This window comes from Phyllostomus hastatus, unplaced genomic scaffold (assembly GCF_019186645.2).
Source record: "Phyllostomus hastatus isolate PE091 unplaced genomic scaffold, TTU_PhHast_1.1 phas_scaffold_501, whole genome shotgun sequence".
Lineage (NCBI taxonomy): Eukaryota > Metazoa > Chordata > Mammalia > Chiroptera > Phyllostomidae > Phyllostomus > Phyllostomus hastatus.
The window spans coordinates 17,482,436-17,509,630 of record NW_025334033.1 but is presented as its reverse complement, the minus strand read 5'-3'; the positions used below and the strand labels follow the sequence as shown (position 1 = coordinate 17,509,630).

The 27,195-nt window shown below is 49.9% G+C and overlaps 1 protein-coding gene across 1 annotated transcript in view; it reads right to left on the bottom strand.

Moving 5' to 3' along the window:
* Positions 1-304: 304 nt before the first annotated feature.
* GLDN (gliomedin) overlaps positions 305-27,195 on the bottom strand; it is a 66,861-nt gene continuing 39,970 nt past the window's right edge. Inside the window, exons 3-10 of the mRNA XM_045823486.1 lie at positions 19,481-19,498; positions 19,010-19,117; positions 9,406-9,543; positions 6,832-6,966; positions 4,108-4,191; positions 3,885-4,010; positions 2,629-2,779; positions 305-809 (exon numbers count right to left, since the gene is read on the bottom strand). Of these exons, the coding sequence (XP_045679442.1) occupies positions 332-809; positions 2,629-2,779; positions 3,885-4,010; positions 4,108-4,191; positions 6,832-6,966; positions 9,406-9,543; positions 19,010-19,117; positions 19,481-19,498 (1,238 nt within the window). The 3' untranslated portion in view covers positions 305-331. The remainder of the gene's footprint in view (positions 810-2,628; positions 2,780-3,884; positions 4,011-4,107; positions 4,192-6,831; positions 6,967-9,405; positions 9,544-19,009; positions 19,118-19,480; positions 19,499-27,195) is intronic.

Here is a 27,195-nt window from a genome sequence, read left to right as displayed (position 1 = left end):
TAGAGAAAACCTTACCCATCCTCTTAGCCAGCTCTTTCACATTACCCATGGGGGGCGGCGGGGGGGGGGGTGGTGCGCGGCCCGACAGGGAGGGGTAACTTGCCCAGCTAGTTGGTGGAGGAATCACCAAATCTCAGCCATTGTGACTTCCAATCTGTTAATTTCCTTTAAAGAATCTGAATTTAAATGGCACCTACCAACCATATAAACTCTCATGTCATGAAACTATGATAGCTACGTACCTGGCTACTGTTAACGACAGTTTTCTGTTGGCACATAAATGGTGCCAGGGAAGCCCTGAAGCTTACTGAGGGGAACAGAATGCATCCTGTCACTGGTTTAACGTAGCTGATAAAAACCGCACCGGATAAAGCATTAAATGGCCATCTTCCCAGGAATATAAATGCTCGTCTCTCCTGTTGTACGATAACATGGCAAGAACAGACTGAGTAGTTCTTAAATCAAAGTTTGCATTGATCTGTTTCCCTCCTAACAAATCAAAGGCAAATGTTATCCTCATATCTTTGGTGTCGGTGACGTAGAGGATCCCTCGGGCAATGAAGGCGTTGCCGGCCTTGGATTTCGGGTACGTGGTGTTGATGTGCTGCACCACAGAGAAGGTCCTCTCGTCCAGCTGGGCGACGAGGATGCTTGAGCCATCCACACTGGAAGCATAGATAATCCAAAGGCCCTTCTCGTCCACAGCTAAATTGAAGTATGTCTTGGAATTGGCAAAGAGGTATTTTCGATTAAAATACAAGGCATTTTCAAGCTTCAGAGTTTGGGATGTTTCTTTGCCAAATTCAAATCTGGAATATGTAAAAAAATGAGTCACCATTTTTGTGGACAAGGGTGGTTTTCATGCTCCTCTATTAAACTGGGGTGGGGCCCGAGGTTCTGCATTTCTAGTAAGTTCCCAGGCCATGCTCACTCTGAGCAGCAGGGGTATAAAGGACAGTGACTACATCTCAGTGTCCACCTACTAGCGGTGTGACCCCAGGGAGATTCCTCCATGTCAGGAATCCTCAAGTGTTTGCTGACTCCCAGAAATGCCTCCTCAAAGTCTCCCCCCCACCTTTGGAGGGGCCTCCAAAAGTGATCTGGTCCAGTCTGTTCATTTTATTGGGTTGGCCAAAAAGTCCATTATGTTTTTTTCTGTAAAATAAAAGACACATTTTTCGCTTTCACCAATAACTATATTGATTTGGATATTTGGAGTATGTCCAGCTATCTCCCGCTATTGGCTTCTAGTGGGTAGAGGCCAGGGGTGCTGCTAAACATCTTCCAGTGCATACGACAGCCCCAGAGCAAAGAATTATTTGGCCAAAATGTCAATAGTACCAAGAACTTCACAAACCACTTTTGATGTGATCAATCAGTCACAGAACCTTCTCTGTACACTGCACAGTTTCAGTTGCATTTTTAGCTTTCTTGAAATAACAAAACATATTATGCTGAAAATGGGTATCTTTTCCCATCTTCAATATTAAAAATGCCTGCACAAAAATTCATCAATTTTGAAGTTTTTAATGCATGCTGATGTGACAGCTGTCACAATATGATATAACAAAATTGCTTTGAATGAAGTTAAAGACAGCTAAACACTACTGCAGCCATTGTACAGAAGAACGTAACAGACTTTTTGGCCAACCTGATACAATTGAAAAAGGAGAAGTGACTGGCCCAGGAATACAAGTAGCTAGCTGAGCCAAGGTTTGAACTTGAATTTCCAACTCCAAGTTTTCGGGGGTCTTTCTCCAGTCTGTGCTGTAATTTTAAATCAAAAGTTTTACAGCAGCCTAAATTAAGAAGAGTCTCCAGCTGGAAGAGATGTAGCAAGGTCATGGCTGCAAAGTCATGTCTGCTGGGTGCCTGGATAAGTGAAGTTACACGTGGCACCCCTGCCCACAGCTCCCAGAGTCCGTCTGATGTGGCCAACTCCAAATCCAGACCGTATCATAAAGTGAATTTATGATTCAAAAGGTACCTGACTCCAGGAATTAAAATTCAGACATTAGGCTGAAAGAAAAGAGAAACACTAGAGGGTGCTGTTGAGCAGAAGAAGAAGTGGGACGCGTGGGAATCTGCAGATTTGCGTTGGACAGTAACCGACTTGAAGCCAGTTGAGAAACCCTGAAGCAGGTTTGAAAAGAAACCAGAGAAGGGGGGCGCTCCAGAAGGTCCTGCCTGCCCATCTCAGCTCACGGGGCTCTTCTTCCTCTGAACATCTGGAATTCAGGACTGCCATCTTGTCTCTGTCTGGCACTGGCAGGGACCGATTTCGGGCTGTGACACCTTCTTGCCAGAGGGAGCTCTGGGTTCTGGCTGCAGCCTTTCTCAGAGGGCGAGGAAGCTGCATCTCCAACCACTCCGGGTCTCCACCTCTCTGGCTCCAACCTCACTCTCGGTGTCCAGACCAGTAGGGCTGGGAGGCGGGGCTCATTCATGGCGTCCTGCGGTTCATCGAGTTGGCAAACCCTGACTGGCCTCAGACTGTGTGCCAGGCCCCAGGGACATAACGCCATGGACACACAGTTCCGACCCCTAAACAGCTCACGGATGACTAAAGCGCCACAGCAGGCACTGTCTGGGTTGTGTGAGAAGGCACCGCGGGGCCGAATGACTCACCTCACTATGGTGTTGGAGCCTCCTTTGTGGTAGTAGAGTGCGCTGTTGTAAACCGCATGCCCACAGCCATGGAAGTAATACGGGAGATGGATGAGCGAGTAACTGCCGTTCAGCAGGGAGGGCTGGTCTTTGAATTCCTTCACTCTGATGCCTGCGGAGGGAACCCCGGGAAAGGCTGATACCTGCCCTCTGGTCTGGCGGTCACAGCTTTGGAGCGAGTCAGGGGAGGAAGGGAGAAGGACTGAGGTTGGAGTGGGACATCCTGCAAGGGTCCTTGTCCAGTTGGAAGAGTGTCAGATTCCCAAGCTCAAAGTCCAGATCCCTTCTATGGATTCTGATCTGTCTTTTGAGAGCAGTAGCCACAGAGTCAGCTTTGCTCCTCCCAGGAGCAAAGGGTGTCACCCTCTCTCTATCCGACTCCAGACTCTTTATAAAATTTTCTCTCAGACTGACATAGGACTCTCCCAGGAACAGCAGATACCTAGCAGTTACTCAGTCGCCTCCTGCCTCCTTCCGCCCTCCACAGCATCGGCTGCTAATTCACATCATTCCTCTGTCCTTCTGAGCCACACAATGCTTCTCAGCTGGTCATCGGGGCAGTTGCTACAGCTGAACCGTTAGCCTTGTTGAAACGAAGCCACATACCGCAGCTATTGCTCCGACCGGTGGGTTGGAGGAACGAGGCCGCTGCTATCACGACCAGCAATTCCTGAGCAAACCCCCTTTGGGGCAGAGTGACTAAGGCCATGCTCAGAAGCAGTGTCCCTGTGAGATGGCCCTTCACCTTCTCCCCTGGGCTCTCTGTCCATCAGATGTCTGAGAACGATGACCAAAAAGTACTCCCCGGGGCGGGGGGGTGCCAACCTCAGAGACAGATGGGTAGCGCGAAAGACTTTGTCTCTGGCATTTCTACCCCATTATGTTTTGAGGGTGTATGAGGCCATCAGTCATAACACTATGTTGTTTCCTTCTGGATACTTTGCCTAAAATTGGATAAGCTACTCGGAGGGTGCCCTGGTCATGTTCCTGTGACCTGAACAGCAAGGGCTGCCCTCAGTGCGCTCAGAGGAGAAAACTGTCCCGCCACCCACCCCCTTACCCACCCCCCGCCCCCCATGCTGTCTAAAATAAAGAGGGATTGTTAGACCCAGTAGCAAGGATTCCAGGAGGACACACACAGAACCAGCCTGCAGATAGGCAACGGATGAAAAACACAAAGACAGCGCAGGCACAGATTATCTGCCAGGTGGAAGTACCTGAAAAATGTTCAGTCACCCAGATCCGCTCATCACTCTTATTAGCAGACTCTCTTATCCAGGTGCCAAATGTCTCTGCGACTTTTAGTACTTGTGTTGCATTTCCAATGGAAGTGATCATGGATTCTACCAAAAGAGGAGGAAAAACAGTTACTGACCCGCCAATGATGACTTTAAGGCATCCAATTTCTGAATTTCAAAATAGGATGCTTTGTTTCTGTACCCGCCTGTGGGGAATGGTGTTCACTGACTTTCTCATCAGCTTTGCCAACCAGGGTATCATCGTTGGGGATAGCACATGTCTCACCTAAAACAACAACAGCAACAATCAGAGCAGATGCAGCTGGCGCGCTGGGCGTTGTGCAAGTCTACACCTGGCGCTCTCCCCACCTCGGTCCAGACTCTAGGCCCACAGGCGTCTTTTGCAATAGGCCCACCAAGGTTTCTGGTTGCTTGCTTTTGAGCAACATCAAGTCATACCCTTCCATATTTCCCCCCTTAATTGGTGAGTTCCTAACAAGCTTTCTGTGACCACAGGTGCTAAGATGGTACCATCCCCAGAGGATGTCCATAAAAGGGGAAAAGTGGCCTGAGCCAGCTCAGTCCAGACTCAGCAACCTGGGAGAAGGAGGGGTTTGCTGATGCTTTCCTGGCCTCTCAGGGCAGGTGGTATTATCATGACTGCAACTTTCTGGAAGATTTTCCATTTCAGGGAAGCTGATGCAGAGGGGTGAGGGAGAGCCTCAGGAGGGGGCCCACTTTACCTCCTCTTCCTGGACTGCCAGGGGCAGGCAGCCTGGCCTGACACGTTTGAGCCCCTCGCCCCATCTTCCCACCTGCCCCTTCTTGAAGGCCTCTGGCTCTCAGGTCCTCGATGGGCACCTGATTCACACTTGGTTTGAGGCTGCATCTCAGCTGGAATCCATCCTTCACACTTTGTTCTTGTTCCCGTAACAACTGGGCTCAATTCAGACCTTTGGTGAGGAGGTGGCTCAGGATGGCAGGAGCAGGACAGGAGGGAGGGGGATGTGGCCACTGCAACCAGGACAGGGAGTGAGCTGGCTGGGGGAGGGCCCTGGTCTGGGGCAGGCTGGGGCCCATCGGGCTTTCTGGGGAGGCCAGACCCATTCAAATGGGTTCACATCACCCTGTGGCTGCTGGATAGAAATCAGGACCTCCTCGGCTGTATGTGAAGAAGCTCACAGAATAATTCGGAGAGGTTCCTTTATCAGCCAGGAGGGGACGGGACCCTCCCTGATCTCTAAACTGGTTTCTAGCTGGATGCTAGCACTGCGTTTCTCTGAAGTGCTCTGGCACTCTGGGAGAGCAGTTTCAGTGACCTGAACTGACTCCCCCATGGGTGGTCCTGCTGCCTCTGAGTTTCACCCTCAGTGACCCCTGAGGAGCTCGGGCTTTGCACGAGAAGGGACAGGGAGACCCTCCTGTTTTTAGTCTGAAGAAAGACTCTCATTAATTCATGTTGTACCAAACTGCTTCTAAAGCTGTGGGGGTGGGAGGAGAGTAAAAATATGGGATTGGAGCAGGAGAGAGGGCCAAGGTCAATTGCAGGGACTGAGGACCCATTTCTAGGGGGCAGAGTGGGAAATAATGGCCTCTGTTGTTTAAACCTTCACGACTCTGTCTTCATAGCTCTGCGGCCCCCGCCCACCTGCCGACCAGCCTCTCAGGACACTGGCCAGGCGGAGGGGAGTGCTTCTCTAGGCACCCGCCGTCACTGGCTGACAGAGCCTGGGGAATTAGACTCCACAAAGCTCAGGTCAGATCTCCCCTTCGCTCACGCAAGAAAGGACTGATGCTAACGGAGGCGGTGGGACCGAATGCCAGCGAAGGAGCAGCTAACTGCCAGGGAGAATTGTAATCAGGCTCCATTTATGGGGGTGGGGAGCATGTGCGACATCTTTGAAAGCCCAGATTTGCCCACTCTAACAGCTGAGTGCATGCCCCCAAAATGCCTTCCAGGAAAAACAGTGCACCAAAGAGAAGTAAAGACTGTTTAGGAAAGCAGCTGTGAAATCCACAGCCGGTGTGACTGACACCCCAGTCAGCCCTCCTGTGCGCCGCTGGAGCGATAGCATCAAGTGGCACCTCCTCTCGGCCTAATAGGTGAGCAGATCCCAGGTGACTGCCTTTGGGAAGAAAGGCCAGCACCCCCCTAGAAGTATTTTCCATTAGTATGGACCTTGATTTCTAAGTAGTGTTCCATCCTGTGGCCACCCCTATCACAAACTGGCCAAAGAACAAGTTCTGTCAGCCTATCAGAGGTCAGGTGTCCCTTGCCTTCATCTCAAAGCGTGAGTTTCCGCCTCCAAAAGTAAGACGTGTATGGAGAAGGGGCTTTAGGGTCAGGCACACCTGGCTCTGAAGCCCAGCTCTGCCCCTCACTACTGAGTGTTTCAGTTTTGTGCCTGTGAATGGGTGACAATAACAATTCCTATACGCTACCATTGCCAGGAGAATTCAATGGAGTAAGCACTTAGCACTGTGCCTGGCACACTGTTAGCACTCAAAGGGTAGAGGTGGCGGTGGTAGTGCTGCAGTATTATGGGGGGTTAACCCCCTCGGACTTCCCCATCAACTGCCCCAGCATCAGTCAAGCCCACCATGCTCCAGGAGCGAGCAGTTTAGCCTTTGAGACCAGTTAAGGGGAGGAGGGTGGCGGATTTGGCAAGGAAGAGGACCAGTATGGTGGTTGGGTGGGGAGAGGTGAGGGAAGGGTGTGGGAAGCCCAGTTCTAACCTGCCACCAGTCCTCATCCCGGGGACAGACTACCCAGGCCTCCCACAGATATGTAGCAAGGGGGAACCCCCGGGATCAAATCTGGCTTTGGATAAAATCTCCTCCCTCTGTTTAAAAAATCCAGTCACAAAGCCCGAGAGTTGGCACCACTAGTGGAGGAGACAGGTTCCCTGGGGCAGGGATTGGTGACCTGGGCACTGGCCGTTGAACATGTCTGGCTGCCGAGGGGCTTTGGATCTTCTTCCAGGGGACCCTGGGGGACCTGGAGGGCCTGGGGGCCCAGGTGGGCCGGGTGGGCCTGGTGGGCCTGGGTCACCTTTGGCACCTGGAGAGAGGGGGGGAGAGAGAGAGATGGAGAGAGAGAAAAGGTAGGGGGTGGGGAAGATTGATTAAAGAGCCATAATCAGAGTTGGGTTTCACACAAAGAAAAAAGAGCACAGTCTCTCCAGGGAGGCTCACAAGCAGCCCCTCCCACAGGTGACTGCGCTCTAGTACTGGCCCATGCAGAGCTGAGGAAGCCCCCACAGCAAGGGCTGAGTTCCAGCCATGTGCCAGCAACTGCGCTGAGAATTTTATGTCTCCTCATGGCTACTCTCAACCACTCTGTGAAGTAGCCTCTCAGTGACTCAGTCTCAGGGAAGTTGAGTGTTTTGCCCAAGGTCACAACCCGAACAGGCTGGACCTCAGCCTCAGGTGTGCGTCACTCCAAAGCTCATCCTATTTCACCGGCCGGTGTCCGCGGACGCCAACCCTGCCTGCTCAGCAGAATCGCTCGAGGAGTTTCAATACCCTTCTTATCCTGGGCTCCCTCCCAGTCCAATTAGATCGGAACTGTAGGGAGGTGGGTTATCTGAATTTTTAAAAAATATTTAAAAATTGTTTTCAATTATAGTTGACATATCATATTAGTTTCAGGTATACAGCATAGTGTTAGATATTTATATAACTTACAAAGTGATCACCCCAATAAGTCTAGTGCCCATCAGACACCACACAGTTATTAAAATATTAGCGACTATATTTCCTATGCGGTACTTGATATCCCCGAGACTATCTTTATTCATGTGTATGTTTTAAAGTGTCCTACTATGCAGCCAGGTCTGAGAAGACCTGTTCTGTGTGGTGGGGGAAACAAGGAGCTCTTGTCCAGCTTTGAGACCTCGACTGGCCAGCTTAACCCTGTTGAGCCTGTTTCTTCACCTCTAACTGAGTCTCATGCTCCCTTGAGAACCGGCTCTTGAGGATGACTGAGGTTCCTGGGGCGAATGCCTGACAGCTGGAAGCCCTCCACACCTGAAGGCAGCCATTCCTCTAATTTCTGGTGGCCGATGTGGGTGCAGGCCTCTGCAGGGGCCGCTGGTTCTGGAGCTTCTGTAGGGATGCCGTTAGGCTGGGCCATTCAGCCCTTTGGTTCTGTTCACCTGTCCAGGGCGACATTATGATCCAAGGTCTCTTCAGCTGCCTCTTTCCAGTCAGACCAAATAAGCCTTTTCAGTCTCTTGGGAGTGGGCAAGCAAGGGTCACTCCAGAGTGGGCGGAGATCTGCAGGCCAGGCAGATGCGATCCAGCCCTACTACACCTCCTCCGCTGTCTGACCAGAGGGCACACTCTGCTCTGGCCTGGCCCCCGGGAACTGGAGTTCTCTCAGGGAGGCCACTTTTCTGAATGGCTTGTCATCACCCACCCCCCTTGTTCAGCAGTATATGGGAAGGCTGTGTTCTGAATATACTGACTTCCCACATGACTGAAGTACACATGATCTTATATTTTCAATGTATATTCATGTATATAATCCTGTCAAAGCCCTTCTTAAGTTGTGTGCACTTTGCAGAGCATCCTCCCCTGTTGATGAAATGAAGCTGCTAAATGGAATTTGGTCTCCCCTTGATGCTTTGGTCTTAGCACAGTGTCCAGCAAATAGCAGGTGCTCAGTGAGTTTTCAGTGGATGAATGGGCAAATGATTCAGGGTCGTTATTCTGGACACCTATCATCTTAGCTTCCTAAGGACAGACGTCATGTCTTACTCACTTTCACGATTCATAGTCTCAGCTCCTAGCAAAGCCCCCAATCCATAAATGCAGCTCTTTCATATTCAGCAGATATTTACTGAATATATTAATAGGATACTTATGTTTTTATGATACAAACGATCTCCAAAGTATTGTGCTTTTAAAATTCCTTGCCTCACGACCATCCATTGTCACCTACTCTTTCCACTACATGACTGTCTTTCTGGGCTCACTGCACCCCCATCTCCTCCCCATAGACACCAACTATCTGCTTTTAAAACCAACTATCTGGGCTAAAAACCGGAAAAAGAAGATCAGCAGCTGTGTTTGCCCCAATTCTCCATGTCAAAGGCTTAGGATAAGGGCCCGTTTTGACTGCAAAGAAAAGGCCTGTGCTTTCGGTCAGTGTATGTTAAATTGCTTGCTGGCGTGTATTGTTTTGGACTGTGCTGTATTTAATAGATATTTGGGAAAAGGAAACTTTTTCCTTCATTCTAATTTAATCCAACCACAATGTTTAGACCTGAATTATTTAACTTCCTTTTGCTTAGGTCCCAGATTTGGTCTTGCCAACATTGGGGTAGCACACTCGGTGCTCTCCTTTTTGAAAGCACAGAACTCTGAAACAGGCTACAAGATGGCCACATAAAACACATGAGGAGAGAAGACTCTGAACGGCCCCTGGGTCATTAAAGCCCAGGTGGGTTTCTGGGGCTGTTCACTCTGGGAGAGGGCCCAAGCGCCAGCCTCTTACCTGTGGGGAGCACGTCATTGGACACGTCCCCCTTGTCCCCCTTTTCGCCCTTCTGCCCTGCTGGGCCCTCGTTTCCGGTCAAGCCAAGCTCACCAGGGTCTCCCTTTTGCCCTGGAATTCCTGTGGCTCCAGGTAGCCCTGAGAAAAACAGTGACATATTAATTAGCCTATTGAGCAAGGAATTCTGACACACTACTTTGTGATATCATACCGTGTACTTTAAAAGTGAAGCGGCTTCGAAAACCAAATAACTAACACGAACAGTCATTTTGGGACAGCAGCATGGCCATCGTTAAAGAACAACATTTCCAGGAAGCTCTGATGGAATACTCTTAGAGACATTTGGCTGCAACAACCGGCTGAAGAGACGACTGAACCACAAGAGGGACAGTCACAGGAAGAGGAGGAAGGTAAGGCCCAATCAGAAGTCTGATCCCTCCATGCAGGTTGGATGGAGCACCGTCAGCAGCTGGCTTGGTGCAGTAATGGTGGGTGACATCATCTGCATTATTCGGTTGACCCCTCACAACATGTTGGAGTAGAGGCTGGGGACTTATCCTTGCTCTCATTTTTAGAAATTGGAACTAAGGCCAACAGTGGTTATCACTGATGCTGCTACACGAGCAGCAAAGATGCCCCGACTCCATCACCAATTTCTGTGGCATTCCAGTGCAAAATGCTTTTACTCAAAAGAGCAAATCAAGGAAAGTTGCTCTAGGACAGGCATGAAGATGGGTGGGTACAGTGTGAACAAACTGCAGTGGGTGACATTTCCACTGCAGGGGAGCCATCACAGTGGGACTTGCGGCCCTGCCACACCCAGCTAGAAACAGTCGGGATGTATGCCACGTCCCACCCCAGCACTGCCCTGAGGAAAGCACAGGTGTCTGATCCCTGGGAGAAAGGAAGCAAACGGGATTCGCCTGACTGGCACAGCTCACTGCCGGTGGGTCGTTTCCAGGCAGCAGCACAGGGAGCGGGGACCCAACCAGAGCCTGGCAACTTTGCTGTGGCGAAGAGACAACAATAAGAGTTTGGGGACACAGAGGTGCCTAGCATTTATGAGAGAGGAGGTAGTTGTGTAGAAAGAGCTGGGAAACTCCAGAACTTGAGTCTTTGGCTGAGTAATGATCTGTGCACAATGCAAGACAGGGAAAAGAATGGACAGGAAGCACGTCACTTCACAACCCTCCGAGCCTGCACAGGGAAAGCGCTCATTCCCACCCGTCGAGGCGGAGTGCTCTCAGAAAGGGAAGGGATATTGGGTCGAGTTTTGGAAAAGTCTTGTTGTAGTAGTGGGGCTAAATTAGCCTGAGAGTCGAGGCTGCCGTGGGTCCATTGTAACAGTGCTTAGAAACAAGCTTTGAACGGACTAGGCTGATCTGCAAGTAGTTTAACTGCACGTCAGAACAGAGTCCAAAATTTGAACCATTCAGTTGAGGTGATGCAGCAAATTAACAATTTAAAAGAAAATCATATGATTATCTCAATGGATGCAGAAAAAGAATTTCATAAAATTTAACACCTATTCTTAAGAAACTTCTCATCAAACTAGGAATAGAGGCAACGTCCTCAACCTGAAAGAGGACATCTGTGAAAAACCTAACGTCATCCTTAACGGTGAAAGACTGAGTGCTTTCTCCTACGGTCGGGAACAAGACCAGGTATCTATGCTTATCCCTTTCACTTCACACTCTGAGGGAGAAACCAGCCAGTGCAGAAAAGTAAGGCAAATGGAACAAAAGGCAGACACATTGGTCAGGATGAATTAAAATTATCTTTATTTGCAGGTGACATGATTGCTTATGTAGAAAACTTCCAGAAATCTATAAAAGAGCTACTCGACCTTATAAGCTCCCAGAGACACAGGGACCCTGAGAGGGGAAGTGATTGCATAACACTGTGCAAGGGCACAGCCAGACAGGGGCAATTCACACGATCTCCTATTGCAGGGAGCCTGCTGTTTGTCCCAATGACAGCCTCTTGGAAATACTGCTCAGCAGAGATATTATTCAAAGTGACATGGATTTCAGGTGACAGGAAAGAGCCAGAGGCATGTTTTACAGCAAGCAAAACTTTGATTCCTCCCCAGTCTGTAACCAGGTGGGCTGAGGATCCACTGCCTTTCCTAACTGCCCTGTCAGCCCCTGTGCCTCTTCTTACAGGCTCTGGCTAAGAGACTGCCCATTTGCCCCTCTCCTGTGCCCCTCAGCTGGGACAGTCCCCACTCTCTAGGGGTCATCCTTCTGGCATCACCATAACCCTCCCTCCAGATGTAAGATCAAACCTGGACTTCCCCTGCCCTCACTGCTGGCTAGCACCAGAGGAGTCAATATAACTATCCCAAGGGAGTCGTGGGATTCCAGATTGGAAGGTACCTTAGAGGTCAGTTAGATCAACCTTCCATCCAACCCTAAAAGCCCCTCTGTACTACCCAATTGGCTCTCACAGCTTTTCAGCAACAGGGAGTTTATTGCATTCATATCACCTCACCTCACCTCACCTCACAGATCATACTCGCATACGCTGCACTGCCACTGAAGGCAGTTTTTCCCTGAAACGTAACTCTGGAGCTGTCAGTACTTTTGCCTTTAGTCCAGAGGAATGATATGTATTCAAAGTGGTTTTTGCTCTTCCTTATTTGAGGGACCCTGCACAGACCATTCCAAGGAAGACAGCAGCGTGTGACAGAACCTTGAAGTGTTGACCACTGTTAGAAAATGTAGTGACCAAAGAAACATTTGCTAGATTTCAGCCAACCATGAAAAAAGTCTCAGTGAAAACCATGAAATTCAGCTGTAGGTGGGAGTCAGAGGCCTTGACTTCGCTGCCACTGGTGATCTCAAGAGGGTGTCGTGACAGCTGGAGGAGCTGTGACACAAGGAGAGAACGAGAAGAAAAGCAAAAGCTCCCCCCCCCCCCCCATTGTGGGCATTTGCTCTGCCATAGATTCAGTAACACAGGGAAAATCATGTCTCCCCGGTGGGTCGTGGCTCATAATACATCTTTCCCAACAGCACCGAAAACCCAGTGGTCTGAGCCGTCCCTGCCCCATCAGGACATCTTGCTGGAAAGTGATTTGCTCACTTAAAGGGGCCCTTAATTGGGGACTTCTGCTTGAGAAGATAATCTTTTGTCGGTATTTTAAATAGGCAATTTGGCACATTATCTGTAGGACACAAAAGACAAGTCCGTTGCCATAGAGTCCAGCCAGCACAATGCATCAAGTACAACTGATACCGTTTAAAGGTTTCACATGCCCAGGTTTAGCAAAGCTCAGGGAAATGGTATCTTCTTGTTACTTCAGGGTTTTCTTTCTCAGGCATTTATTCTAGTCACAAAAAGCCTTTCTGTATCATCCTATTGTCTCTTCTTTTCTTTTATGCCTACAATTTTCTTTCTCAAAAAGGCCATGTGTGAAACAGGAAAATGTTCACACTGTAATGCAGCTATTGTAAGGCAGCCCCCATGGGGTCAGTGTGTAAACTGAAGATATTAAAGATCTTTGCTTAAAGGTGTATTCTGATACTTATCTGGGTGTGCATGATAATTTTCGAGCCTTTTAAAAAAGGGTGGGTACACACGGCACATTCCTGGAGCACCAAGCTCCAGTGATCAGGGACAGGAAGAACCAATATCACTGCCATGTCCATACCACCCAAAGCAATCTATAGATTCAATGCAATGCCTATCAAGATATCAATGGCATATTTCACAGAACTCAAATATTCCAAAAATTTATATGGAACCACAGACCCAGAATAGCCACAGCAGTCTTGAGGAAGAAGAACAAGCTGGAGGAGCTGTGATACCTGACAGCACACTATACCGCAAGGCCACAGTAATCAAAATGGCATGGTACCGGCATAACAACAGACACTCAGATCAACAGAACAGAGTAGACAGCCCAGAAATACACCCATGCCTTTGCAGTCGATTAATATTTGACAAAGGAGGCAAGAACATACAATGGGGTAAAGATGATCTATTTTATAATGGTGAAACAAACAAACAAACAAACAAACCCCAAACCCAGATCGCCTTCTTGCACCACACACAAAAAGAAACTCAAAATAAATTAAAGGCTTAAGCGTTAGCCTCAAAACCATAAAATTCCTAGAAGAAAACATAGGCAGTAAAATCTTGGACATTTCTTGTAGCAATGTTTTTCTGATACATTTTCTTGGGCAAGGGAAACAAAAGAAAACATAAACAAATGGGATCACATCAAACTAAAAAGTGTTTTCATAGCAAAGGAAACCACCAACAAAATGAAAATACAGCCCACTGTATGGGAGAACATAATTACCAATATACATTTGATAAGGGGCTAATATCCAAAATTTATAAAGAAGTTACACAACTCAACACCAACCACACAAACAGTCCAATTAAAAATGGACAAAGAACCTGAATAGAACCTGAAAGAACCTGAATGTCTTCAAAGAGGACAAACAATTGACTGATAAACGTATGAAACGATGCTCAATGTCACTAATTGTCAGAAAAATGCAAATTAAAACTGCAATGAGACATCACCTCACACTTGTCAGAATGGCCATCATCAATAAATCAACAAACAAGTGCTGATGAGGATGTGGAAAAAAGGGAACCCTCGTGTGCTGTTGGTGGGAATGCAGACTGGTGCAGCCACTGTGGAAAACAGTATGGAGGTTCCTCAAAAAATTAAAAATGGAACTGCCTTATGACCCAGAGATTCTACTTCTGGGAATATATCCAAAGAGACCCCAAACACTAATTTTAAAGAATATATGAACCTCTATGTTGAATGCAGTGTTATTTACAACAGCCAAGATTTGGAAGCAGCCCAAGTGCCTATTGACAGATAAGTGGGTAAATAAGCTGTGGTACGTTTACACATGGAATACTACTCAGGCGTTAAAAAGAAGGAAATCTTCCTTTTTGTGACAGCATGGATGGACTTGGAGAGTATTATGAAGTAAAATAGACCAGTCAGAGAAAGACAAATACCATATGATCTCACTTATATGTAGAATCTACTGAACAAAATAAACTAACAAACAAAATAGAAACAGACTTATAAAAACAGCTGTCAGAGGAAAGGGACCTGAGGGTCCTGGGGAAGCGGGGTAAAAAAGGTAAAGGGATTAAGCAAACAAAAAACAAGCACACACAGACATGGACAACAGGAGGGTGTTTCCCCGAGGGACAGGGTGTGGGGGAGGTAGAGGAGCAGAAAGAGGGGTAAATGGTGATGGAAGGAGACTTTACTTGGGGCAGTGAGCACACAATACGACATACAGATGATGTGTTATACACTGGTACACCTGAAACAAACATCATTTTATTTAACCAATGTCACCCCAATACATTAATACGATTTTGAAAAAAAGAAACAAAGGGTGGGAAACATTTTGTCTGCATACAGCATGTTTTTGTCTTTGCCTTCTTGTGACCACTGCCTCTGACAAAGCTGCCCTTGATCCCTGTTGATCAAGCTCCCAGCCAGGCCTCGGTGTCAGAAGTGCACTGCTGCCTAATCTCCTTCACCATCAGAGGACTCCTGCGTGGCCCTTTCTACCCCACCCAGCTGCACTCACACTGTCCCCTGCGTCACCCCGGACTCGGGCATTGTTTGTCCCACACTCCCGCAGGCCTAGAGGCAGCACATTCTGCCAGGGGAGAAAGGCCAGACTCAGCCTGCTTGAGGGCTCTGTGCTGCTTTTCTTTCTCACAGCACCCACTCAAAACAAGCCATCTTCCCAGCTCTAGAGCCAGGAGGTGTGTGGCATTGCAGGCTCAGCTCCAACGTCTTCGCAGCAGGGGGTGAGGAGGATGGCTTATTTTGGGCAGGACCGTCTGTCACAGACTGAGGGGCGGGGGAGGGGGCTGGAGAGTGTCAACAACACCCAGTCCCAAGACTGGGATGAATAAAGAGGATGGTGTTTATTTCTGTTTTTATGAGGACTTGATTTTTAGAGAAGACACTGCAGCATTTGCTGCTAAGTGAGAAGGTGAGACAGATGGAGAGAAGGAAAATGTTTGGTTTTGTGGCAACAGAATGTCAAACTTCATAGAAGATGCTTGTTGCAAAATGACAACATTTAAGTCTCTTTTAGGTTCAGTTCTTCTCTCCAAATCTAAGTTGGTGTTTTCAAAGAAATATAGGGATTTCCACTTAGATTTCCTTTTGGTCTGAAACCAAGTTCCTCCTTGCCCACTTTTGGAAACAATAGCTGACACTGATATAGTACTTTGTGTCCAGCTCCACTCCAGGTACTATATATGTATTATATGTAACATATATGAGTTTACACACACACACACACACACACACACACACACACACTCATTCAATCTTCCTAACAACACTATGAGGTTGACACTATTATTGTCCCTATTATATAGATGAGGAAACCGTGGCACAGAGTGATTCAGTAACGTGCCCCAGGGTGCACATGGCTAGTAAGTGGAAGAGCCAGAACTCAAACCGAGGCATCAGGCTCTGACCCCATGCTAGTCCTCCACCAAGCTTAGCACGACTAACGTGACACACTGGGGGATAACTTTGGTGCTTCCATCTCCTGGAAACAACTCTTAGGCTATAGCTCTGAAACCCTGATTTCATCATGCTAGTGTATCTCAATAACACGTTGTTCTTTCCTTCAAACATGCATCTCATGTTGTGAGTACAGATGTACTTTTAGATTTTTGACTTTAACAATTAGATGGAAAGTTCTAGAACAGGAGCTACGTGTGTTTTGTTTCCTCAGCAGTATTTTGAACCTGTCCAGCAAATATCCGCTGACAAACATGTCCACCCTCTTCTGCTCAGTACTGTCCTTGGCTCACCCAGAGGCTCACTTCTACTGGGTCACTAGATGCTGCTGCTCCTCAGTGCTCTGCCCAGGCCCTCCCTGCACCCCTGCCTGCAGGCCAGTGGTCTCTGATACTCCCTGACGTAGACTCTAGCCCCGTGGTCTCCTCTGACTGCAGATCTATCTGCATCTCCAAGGGCCCTGACATCTCCTGCCCTGATATCTCAATCTCAGCGCATCTGCCCCCAAGGTCCCTATGGTGTCCCTGAACCTCAGTCGGTGCAGGGCACCCACCTCAGGTCAGGCAGGGCAGAGACCCCACCCAGTCCGTAGGGGTGCCTCCCTCCCCCTTCCTCTGCATATCCACCTGCCACCTCGGAGAGCTGATTTTATCTGCAAATATCACTCCACTGCATTTGCTCTGCATACCCCCACTCACCATCCCTTCAGATAGCCTTTGTCTTTATACTTCTAGAAGGGTGGTTAGCATCCACTTCCCCTGCCTAGGGCAAGGACTCCCTGCTGGGCCCTCAGGGACTCAAGATCTAACCTCAGCCTTAGAGGAAACTTCTTGTTCTAAGTGCTGACCTTGCTGACCCCAAGAGGCCTCCTCACTGGGAAGGTCTGTGTCTTAGCAGCCATTTCTATGGGATTTCTAGGAAAGGAGGGTTTGGCCAATCTCAAAAGATAAACAGAACCCAGCACCTTCTCACCCATCCTCGGCGCCCACTCCAAGCCTCCTCTGCCCCGCTGCCTCCTTCAGCAGGGCGATCAGTTCACCAACGAGACCGGGCAGGACCCTGCTCTGCTGCAAATCCTCCCCATCACACTCTGAGTACAAACTACGGTCCTTCAAATGCCCGGGGCTAACCTGATTTAGCCTCTTACTGCTTATCCTCTCTGTCCGGCCACCCTGGCTTCCTTGCAGCTTCTCAGACTCCAAGGGTGAGCTGGACTTCCGTGGTCGGCTGAAACCACCTCCCCAGGGCCCCGGGACTTCTGCTCTCACCTCCTCTAGGTGTTCCCCCAAGGCTCCCTTTTCAGGGGGTCTTTCGTGGCTCCCCACTCTATAGTCCCTGTTCACTTCCTACCCCCTCTCCTGGCTCTATTTTTTCTCTTAGCACCAGCTAACAGACAATATATTCTACTTATTCATCTTGTTTATTGTTCATCTGTCCAGATTAGAATGACAGCTTTAAGAAGGCAGGGATTTTGTCAGCTTTTTTATTTCTGGATCTCCATCTAGAACAGTACCTGCCACATAAATATGCAACACCTAAATGAGTGACCTTCTTCTTTCCTGCCCTCCCTGGGTGGTGGGCTACAGGCCAAGCACACCTCTACAGAGCCAGAGATCTATCTCTAACCCTTCTGGAAAACCACACTTTCCCTACCTGTCCCACTCCTGGTAATAGCACCGTGGCCCCACCCCTCCTAGCTGCCCCTCATAATACTCAATGCTGAATCCTTAGGACTGGGTCACATTTCTGGGGGCTGCCCAGGATAAGCCAATGTCTGCACACAGACGGTCATTATTATTCAATGCTGATATTCATTTATAATTATAATTACTATCTGACATGTAACAATCCAGAACTGCTCTGTAATTCCGGCTGTAATTGCTGGCCTTCGGGGGACCAAGCTAACTCGGGCCAGGTTGCCCATCTTCACAGCAGCTGGCCCCCGGGACCATGAGCATGTAGGTTTTGCTAAGTGGCAGAGCCCCTCAATGACTTTCTCCCTCTCCACTGGCTCTCACTAAAATTGGCATGGGAATATGAGCAAGGGTGTGAGGAGGGGTTACTATGCTGTCTGGAAGAATTTCCTAGCAGCTCTTCCAGCCCAGGGCCTGTGCAAGTGAGTTGGAGCAGCAGAGCCAAGAGTTTGAAAATAAACAAGAGGGTGTGGTGGAGCCTCCACCCCACACAGTGGCTGAGTGGCAGGCCTTCCTAGAAGCTTCCTGAGCATTCTCTATACCCTGCACACAAGCATCCACCATGCATGTGTCAGCTTTCTTCAGTGACTCTGCCCAGGCCTTCTCCATGACTCCCCAGCATGGAAGCTCAGAGCCCTGTAGAACCTGCTGCAGCACATGCCCCAGCCCCCTGCCAGGCCCTGCGTGGGCCCCTGCTTCTCTGGTCCCTGGGCACATCTGACACCTCGGTGCTTCTGGGTCTTTGCTCTGGTGATGGCAATGCTGCTGCTCACAGCAGGGCAGAGGGAGTCTCTCAGAGATGCCAGCCACACCTTTGTAACCATCCTGCGACTCATGGACAGGGGACCCTGACAGCTGAGACCCTGTAACCCAAGTGCCGGCCTCAGGGAGGCCTGGGTGCTGCCATTTTATTCAAGCCATTCCAGCTGTTCCTTTAGCCAGGAAACCCAGGAGTTGCCATCACTCAGTTGATTTCCTATGAAACACAGACAGTTTCTGGACAGGAGAAGGGGGTAGCAGGGCAAGGCAGGAGCTGACCCTTGGAGGGACTCGGGCGTGGCATAGCCAGGCATCCCACAGCACATGGAGAGCCCGTCCTAGGGCTCCGGCTCCTCCCCCTTCTGTCTGCCAGTCTGTGTCAGAGCGATCAGTCCCCAGGGAGGCTGCTTGTTGAGTTGGAGCTAAACCATTGTCAGTTCCAGCAAGAATGCCCTGGGCCCCTGAAACATAGCAGCTTGCAGGCAAGAGTTGAACCTGCCTTGCATGCAAAGAGGCAACATGTTTTAGCCACTGGACACACTTCAGCCCATTCAAAATGCAGTAACAGAGACAAACAACGAGGAAAACAATAAAAGTGTTGCCAAAATACCCATTTTTCCTCTTTTTCCATTTGCTCCTTTTTCGCCTTTTGGGCCCTGGGAACCAGGCTGTCCATCCGATCCGTTATGTCCTGGTAAGCCACCAGCGCCCGGAGGTCCTGAGTTGGAACATGGGAAACAGGAACATTTAAAAAATCTCCTCACTGAAGCTAAGGGGGTTTCCTTTGGCCAGTGAGAGTGGGCAGGCATAACCTGTTCCTCCTCCCTTTCCTTCTCTGCCTTTGCGGCCCTCGCTGAGGCAGTGACAGGTGGGCAAAGGTGATGGCAGGTTCTCAAGTGGGAGGGGCAGGAGAGCTCGTGATTGGGGGAGGGAAGGGCGGGGACTCAGTGATGGCCGGGCTGCCTCTAGACTCCTCCGCCTTCCTTGCCCCAGTCCCTTCTGAGTGGTCCTGGGGAGTTAGCCACCCATATCCACCCCCCCCCACCCCCCGCCAAGAACCAGGAAAACCATGGGCTCTTACCTGGTGGGCCAGGTGGTCCTACAATAGAAAGAGAAATGTAAATGATAAACTATAGGTGGAAGAAAGCGAAGCCAGCTCCACACCCCAGAAACACCTCCCCCCTCTTAAAATGTACTAGCATGTAGCCACCCCATGCCTTTCATTCAGAACTGAGCACATCTGCCGGAAAGATTCTTCACATTAGTTCAACACAGACCCGTTTGCCAATCAAAATGACTTCTGTTTAAGTTTCGATAGACCAAGAATAAGTTAATTGATTCAGAAATTAGCCATCTCTCAAGCAATTAACCTAATTAAATGAGGTTGGGCGACAATACAGGTAGGCACTTGTGCAGCCCCCAGCACAGGTAAGCGTCAGCAAATGGTGGGCTGCCGTGGTGGGGCCAAGGTCTGGCCGTCAGGAGAACGGTCCCAAGTGCTCCCCACAGCCAGTTTGTCTCCTCCACGCCGTTGCCACTGCCGCTGCCGCGCCACCGCCGCCGAGGGGAGCTGACAGCAGAGGCCCACCTGCCCGGCCTCTGTTTTGTGGCATGAAAGAGCCTGAGAAAAACCGAGGGTCCGGATCAGGTAACGAGTACTTTCCTTGGTGTGCAGTCACCCAGAAAATCTAAGGGGGTTTGGATGAATCACTTACACATAATCTAACAAAAAAGATCTTGCTTCCACAAATAGCAGAGTCTTATCAATTACTCTTTTGGAGCATTCAGACAAGCTAATGAGGTGGTAGGAGGAGCACAGAAGGTCCTTCGGTTTCTCCGGAGTACGTGGAATGACTACCAGCACTGCAGTGGAAAGGTCTTTACATAAATCCAAGCTCGGGGCCTTTCAGAAAAATCACCATTTACTAAGCACTTACTACGTGCACCAAAATTTGCTAAGAAGCAGAAATCTTGGTCCCTGTGTCTGTTATATTTACAACCTACCTGGGGAAGGTAGACCCTTGGAAATCAGAATGAAATATGGACAAGCTACAGAGAAGCAAACCCCAGATAGGGCACTGGGGCAGTTGGGGCCCACGGCTGCCCCGGAAGGCGTGCAGAGAGGGTGAGACATGAGCTGGGCTGCTGAGGAAGCAGTGGGCCTGAGGAGTCTGCAGGGGTGAGGGCTGCACGTCCCATGACAGGGATAAGCAGGAGCAGAAGTACAGCCGTGGAACGTGCATGGTTTAGGGTGGGCCAGGAAGAACATTGGTCAAGTTGGTGTGTGGAGGGGCAGATGCAGGGCAGCAGTGCTTGAACGCCAAGTGGAGAGGTGTGGACGGCATCTGTGAGGCACTGGGGAGCTACAGTAGATTCTAAAGGAGGCGGGGAGCAGGGGCAACCCTGTGAAGTCTGTGTTTGAGATCTTCTGGGTGGATGGAAGTTGAAGAGAACTTGGCAATAAGATGAGAGAGAGAAAGAGGGAAGAGAGGGTGGGGAGAAAATAGCCAAAAGGTCTTTGTAGTTAAAATTAGCAGCAAGGTTATGGATAAATGTGGTTGGTGACTGTAGAGCTGTAGAGAAAGCTAGAAACTCCAAAGGTATTTCAGCAGATGAGCAGGGTCGCATGTCCGATTGGGTAGGAGGCAAAGAAGGCCTAGGGTGCTAAAGGAGAGTGTCTATTTCACACACACAGGGACTCGTGGAAGAATACGTGTTTGAAGGTATGCTTTCAGTATACATAGTCCTACTTTGGACAAACGTGATTTGTTGAAAATGGCACCAGATTTTGTAGGGTAGTATAGCCTGTGTCCACAGGACTTTCCCACTAGGCGGTGCGCACATCCACTGGCTGGGAACGGGTAACGTGGGCAGCTGACAGAGGTCCACGGAAATCAGTCCGCCATCACTCCCAGCTGTGGATGGAGCCAAATTCAGATGTGCAGATTGGTAAGAGAGAAAAGGTAAACAAGAAAGAATGGGCTGTATGTAACAGGCTTCAGAGTGCCCAGGACAGCCTCGTAACTACTGCCCCGCAGCAGATCTGCTGGGTAGAGGTCGTGGCCAGAGCTGCGTACCAGGACACGTCAGCTGTGGCCAGGGCTGCCACCAGAGGGAAGTGCTTAGATTTGGATTTCCTGCCAACGATCCCTGGACACCCTGTGACTGCAGTTCTTACTCACTGAGCCCACAGAATCCCCTGGGATGCTTGCTGCAATGCAGCTACCTGGGTCCCATCTGGAGATTCTAATTCGATTTGGATACAGAGGCCCAGGAACCTGCATTTTTACCAAACATGACCGGAGATTGGGATGCAGATGGTCCTGGGTGCCTTCTTGCCTCCCACCTGGTGTGAACATTTTCTGGGAAAAGAATCAGTCACTAACAGTAGACCCTTGAAGGGGTCCCTGACCCTGGAAAGGTTGAGAGCTATTAGTTTTGAGGAAAAAGTAAAATGCCTGGTCCAACCAAATTTTGGGGTTCAGAGGGGTGGGGGGAGGCAGGTGATAGAAGAGGTACCAGGAAAGAGAGGGAAAGATCCGAAGGTGTGTGTGTGTGTGTGTGTGTGTGTGTGTGTGTGGAGGGAGTGGAGGGGTGGCATCCAGCAGGTTCCATGCCCTGAAGCCATTGGAGAAGAGAATCTCCGAAGGGAGAGGATGACAGAAAGTCCCAGAGAGCTCAGAGGAGGGTGCTACAGCGACAGCAAGCCTCTGTCCCACTGTCTTCTCAGGGTGCCAACCTAGCGGCCCACGGGCTCCCTATAGCTGGAAGACACCCCACATGTGCAGCACCACAACAATGTCAATGTCACATTATAGACGTGCCGACTGGGCATTCAGAAGCCGTTTCTCAGCTCCTGACCCTCCTCCTTTTCTGAATTACAGACCCCTGAGGAGTGCCTGTGGACAGCGTATGCTGTTGATACTGTACCAGGCCTGGTTTCCTGGGCCTGCCACCAGGGCAGTTGACAAAGCCCCACACTCAGAAGGGGCCCTGTGCTTGCATGTAATGCTCGGTGGTTGCCATCTAGAAATTCTTAATCATTTTATCTTAGAATTTATGTTTTGTAAATGAAGTTTGATGGGATGATGAAGCTCGTTCTGGGGACTTGGAGCCTCCGTGTGTATGTGGGGCTCCCCCACCTCCCTGCTGCCCCAGGACGGGCTTGCTCCCAGCTCCCCAGCCCGTCAGTGATGGCTGCGCCTCCCATCCCAGTGGGGACACAGCAGGAGTGCAGGCAAGGCTGGACCTGGGGGTGTACCCTGCATGCCTGAGTCTGGGGCGGGGCCCCTGTGCCCGTGAGGGTCTATACTTACTAGGGTAGTAACCTGTGCCTCGGAGAGTCCATATATTAAATAGCAAACAAAAAGGCCCCACCATAGCAGGTTGCAAGGGAGACCGTGGAAGAAAGGAGGAAAGCCTTTTTCTTGCTTTTGGAACAAGGGCCCCTGCATTTTTGCCGTGCGCTGGGCCCTGCGAGTGACACAGCTGCTCTGACCACCTGGCCCCACTCTCCTGGGCAGAGTCCACCAGAATTGGCTGGATGCTCGATAGGAGCTGAGCCCCTTAGATTTTTTCCTTCTTAAAATGTAAAATTGACCCATCATGTACCTAGCTCATAAACTACAGGTCTGGGAATGGCCTTGCACAGGAAAAAAAGAAAAGGCCAGTCTTCAGGGAGAAGAGAGTGAAGCAAGGAGAAGAGAGTCAGACAGACCGAGAGAGGCGCCACGTGGGCCCCTGGGGGGCGTCCCACCCTCCTGGGGCCCGGCTGCCGTCCCCTCCTCCCAAATCTCTCTGCAGGTCACCCTTGCCGAGAAGCAAGCTCTGTGTCACCAGACTCAGTTTCACTGTCCTCTTCCTGGGCCCACAGAGACCGTATTTCCCGGACTTCCTTGAGGTGAGGTTGCAGCAGTGTGACTGCTGGGGCTTTGCCAGTGGGATCCTTGGGTGGGGGTGGGGAGATACTTCCAGGCCTGGCCTTTTAAGGCACCTTTGGTCCTCTCCTTCCGCTTTGGGAGAAGTCCTGGTGCCTGGTGTTGAAATGATGGAGCCACACAATGGCAGCACCTTGGATGCCCTTGAGTCAGCCAAACCCTGCAGGACTTTGTGGGGTGAGAAGTAAGCCTTCTCTGACTTGGGCCACTGAGAGTTTGTGGTTTAGCTGTTACCAGAACCTGGGCTAATCTACCCTGACAAATACACCCCTCTATCCTTATAATAATTTGTAACCCTGCTCCCATTTTTTTCCTTTCCTCAATAAAGTCTAGTGGGGTCCTTCTTCTATAAAAGGGAAGAATCATAATTGAAATAGGAAATACAGGCACCACAGTTATGGGGAGTAAAAGGTAAAGAAGTACAAGGCTCAATTCCTGTCTTCAAGGGCAGGCACTGGTCGTTGGCTAAAACTTTGGGCCCCTGGAAACCCCGCCCACTTGGCTCCTCCCACCACGGCCATTCCAAACCTCGTGATTATGATTTGGAGGTGCTTGTCTCCAATTGCCCTTTGTAGCCTCCCCTTTCACCTGGGACAGTGTTGGAGCAGGTGTTGCATGACCCAGGGCACCTTGCCAAGCATAGCGATGATCACAGAGGACACGGCAACATGTTTCCCAAAACCTTGCTGATAAAGGGGGAAAAGGAGCCAGAAATTTCTCCAATAGCAATATTTTAGAAAGTGAGATCTGGTTCTGCTCCTTCAGGAAGAGCTGGTGAAAGGTGCAACTTCACAAGCCTGATACTACCAGGCCCGGAGCATGCCCGAGAGCCGAAGTCTGTAGTCCCGATCTTCCCACGTCTCACTCCAGCGAGGGCTCCCGGGCTCAGGGTTCACGCCAGCCACACCTGCAGGGCCAGATGGGAGCCCTGGCCCAAGGAGGGATGGTCTCCCCTGCTCCCTGGAGGCCTTATGTGCGTGGCTCTCCTGCAGGGATGGCCTGAGAGGGCCCAAGCTCTCACACTTGGAGCTGAACCAAACAACCGGCTGGTTTGCTCAGGGTGGCCTGTAGAATGAAACATTATCACCAGCACTCGCTGAGAATGACCTGTCCATCTGTTTATGGAAAGTTGCATTGGCTACAGCTTTTAGGTCTCCGTCCCTACCCTCTGAGTGTTGGTATGCCCTCTGGAGCCATCCTGCCACCAGCCATTGGGCCAGCCCTAAGGCACCTGACTTGGAAAGGTATCTTTCCTCACATGCTCCCACTAAACAGCAGCTTTGTGTGACAGAGCTGTACACGTGAAACCTACATCATTTTCTTCGCTAATGTCACCCCAATAAATTCACTAAAAATTAAAAAAAATAAACCGCAGCTTTGATCCAATCCCATTTATTTGGTGCATTTCAATGTTGAGCTATGGGTACGGCAACCTTAAAAAATCAGAGTGAGGATGGCAAATAGGTTTTATTTCAAGTGCCAATTCTAGTCAATTAGTACAGCTCTCTGCAGAGCCAGAAAAGATGCCATGAGCCATGGTCAGCAGCGACTGTGCTCCATCATTGATGTCTGCCCAGACACATGATAAGGAGTGGTGACAAGTGTCGTGGCTGGGTTGGAGTCACTTGGCTCAACGAGAATGAGCAGTTCTGCACAAGCAGGTCAGCAAGGTGATGGCTTAGAGGTTTCCAGCAAGTCCACATGGGGAGGCCTCTGGAAGTGAAGGGCACCCCACAAACCTGCTGCTTCAAGACACCTGCTCTCAGGGGCTCTGAGGAAAACTGGGCTCGGGGGTCAGAAGCATCCAGAAAAGCCTATGTTGTTTGACACATTCCGCACTAGCAAACCCTGCTGAGTACTATAGCTAGTGAATTGCCCTCATCTTCACCTGAGATGTCACAGGCTGCGTAAAACTTCATGGTATCTGTCCTTGTCCCCGTAGCAACCACAGCTGAGTCCAGGAAAAAGGACAGGAATTCAGTCTCATGGTCACAGCCGGACTAGCCTCCCATCACAAGCGCCTGCTTTTTCAAAAGACGAACCCAGTGTAAAGCCAGATGTTGTTCTCAGGCCCCAGGCCGGGGTCTGCCCTGGAGACCCTTCCTGCCCGCACCTGGTCAGGGCCCTGGACTAAGGCTCTCTCTCACCACCCCCCAAGATGCCAGTTCAGTCCCGTCACCTTCCCACCCCCCACCCGGCAGCCTGGCACATCCCAAGGCACCATCTCACTTTGCAACTTGTACTTTTCACACTGAAGTTTTAATGGAAGAGCTTTCTGTGTAAAAGGAGGCCCAATTTCAAGCTGGTATGTAAGAAAGGAGAAGGTACTGGCTTTTGAAAAGCATTTTGAGGTGCCAAAGAATAACCTCCAGTACGGATGCGGTCCCCGCCCGCGATCAATCTCCCCTAAGTGGTCTCAATGGGTCCATCACGCATTCACTGCACGGTGTCCCTCTCCTTCTGTCACTGTAAAAATCAAAAAGGAACAGGCTTTTCCTGTGCCTCTCAATGGGCTTTTGTGTCTATAATTCCACCCATCTGAGCGTTTCTGTAGCACTCATTACCGTCACATGTGGGAACTCTAAAAAGGGACTTCAAGAGATGGAAGAAAAGTGCTTAAGCCACAAGAGTTTCAGAATAAAGGACCAACCTGTTCTGAAGATACTTCATTTTCTGTGAGGGCTAAAATGTGATGGAGTGATTCAATTAGCATTTATGAAGAAGCCCAGGATGACAGCTTTTCTCTCTGAGGCCAAACTAAGTGAATGAGAGTCAGACTTGGACTCAGAGTTCCTCGGGGACGTGCTTTCTCAGCAACCCACCACCCCCATTAAGCACGTACATAAACCCCAGATTTAATCACTCGGCAAACTCGCACTGAGCACCTACTGCACACTGGTAACGTGAGGCACTGGGGAGACCACTGCAGAAAGTGGGGGAGCCTCTGACTACTCAGCGGGCACGGGCAGGGTTTTTCAGCCTCCGGCAGTGCAGCCCTGGCTGGGAGTCTAGTGCGAATGGTGCCTCCCCAGAGCCTGGGGCCACAGGCTGATGTGGCCCAACAAAGCTTCGGAGGCCACATAGTCTTTGGTTACATTGTTAGGTCCGTGAGAATATGTATTCATTCCATAGTAGACTTTTCTTTAATCCTCACCTGGGGAGATTTCTACTGATTTTTTGGAGAGAGAGAAAAGGGGAGAGAGGAAGAAAGACAGAGAGAGAGAGAGCAAAAAGAAAGAAAGAAAGAGGGAGAAACATTAAGGTGAGAGAAAAACATCAGTCGGTCGCCTCCTGTGTGCACCCCAACTGGGGATCCAACCTGCAACACAGGTATGTGCCCTGGCCCGGACAGTGTTCCCTCTGACTGGGCCACTGGCCAGGGCTCTATCATAGACTTCTAAGGTAAAAACAGTTTTTTATTTTTCCTCAGAGTGCTATGCTCTCTTCAGAGAGGGAGTAAGTGCAATGCCTGGGATCAGCCTCTGCAGACCCACGGTGGGGTGGGGGATACACACGAATTCACTGGTCCCAGCTCCTGGAGACAGGAGGTAGGCTCCTCTCCCCTCAGGTGAGACGCAGGACTCTGTCAGAGTCAGGTGTAGACAAGCATATTAAAACCACTCCCCTCCTCCCTGCCCCAACCACCAGCCATTCCCCTGTGTGCCGAGGCTTGCTCTGCCTAGAGGCTGATTCTCTCCAGTCTGTTTGTCCTCTGATGACTGAGTGGAGGGGGTCAGTGAGTGACCAACGGCCAGTCTCCCCAGCACCCAGCAGGCCCCACACAGACCACTCTCCATAAACAGCGTTTTCCTCACTGATTAGCAATTTGCTCCTAGAGCTTCGCATTCATGATCTGCGG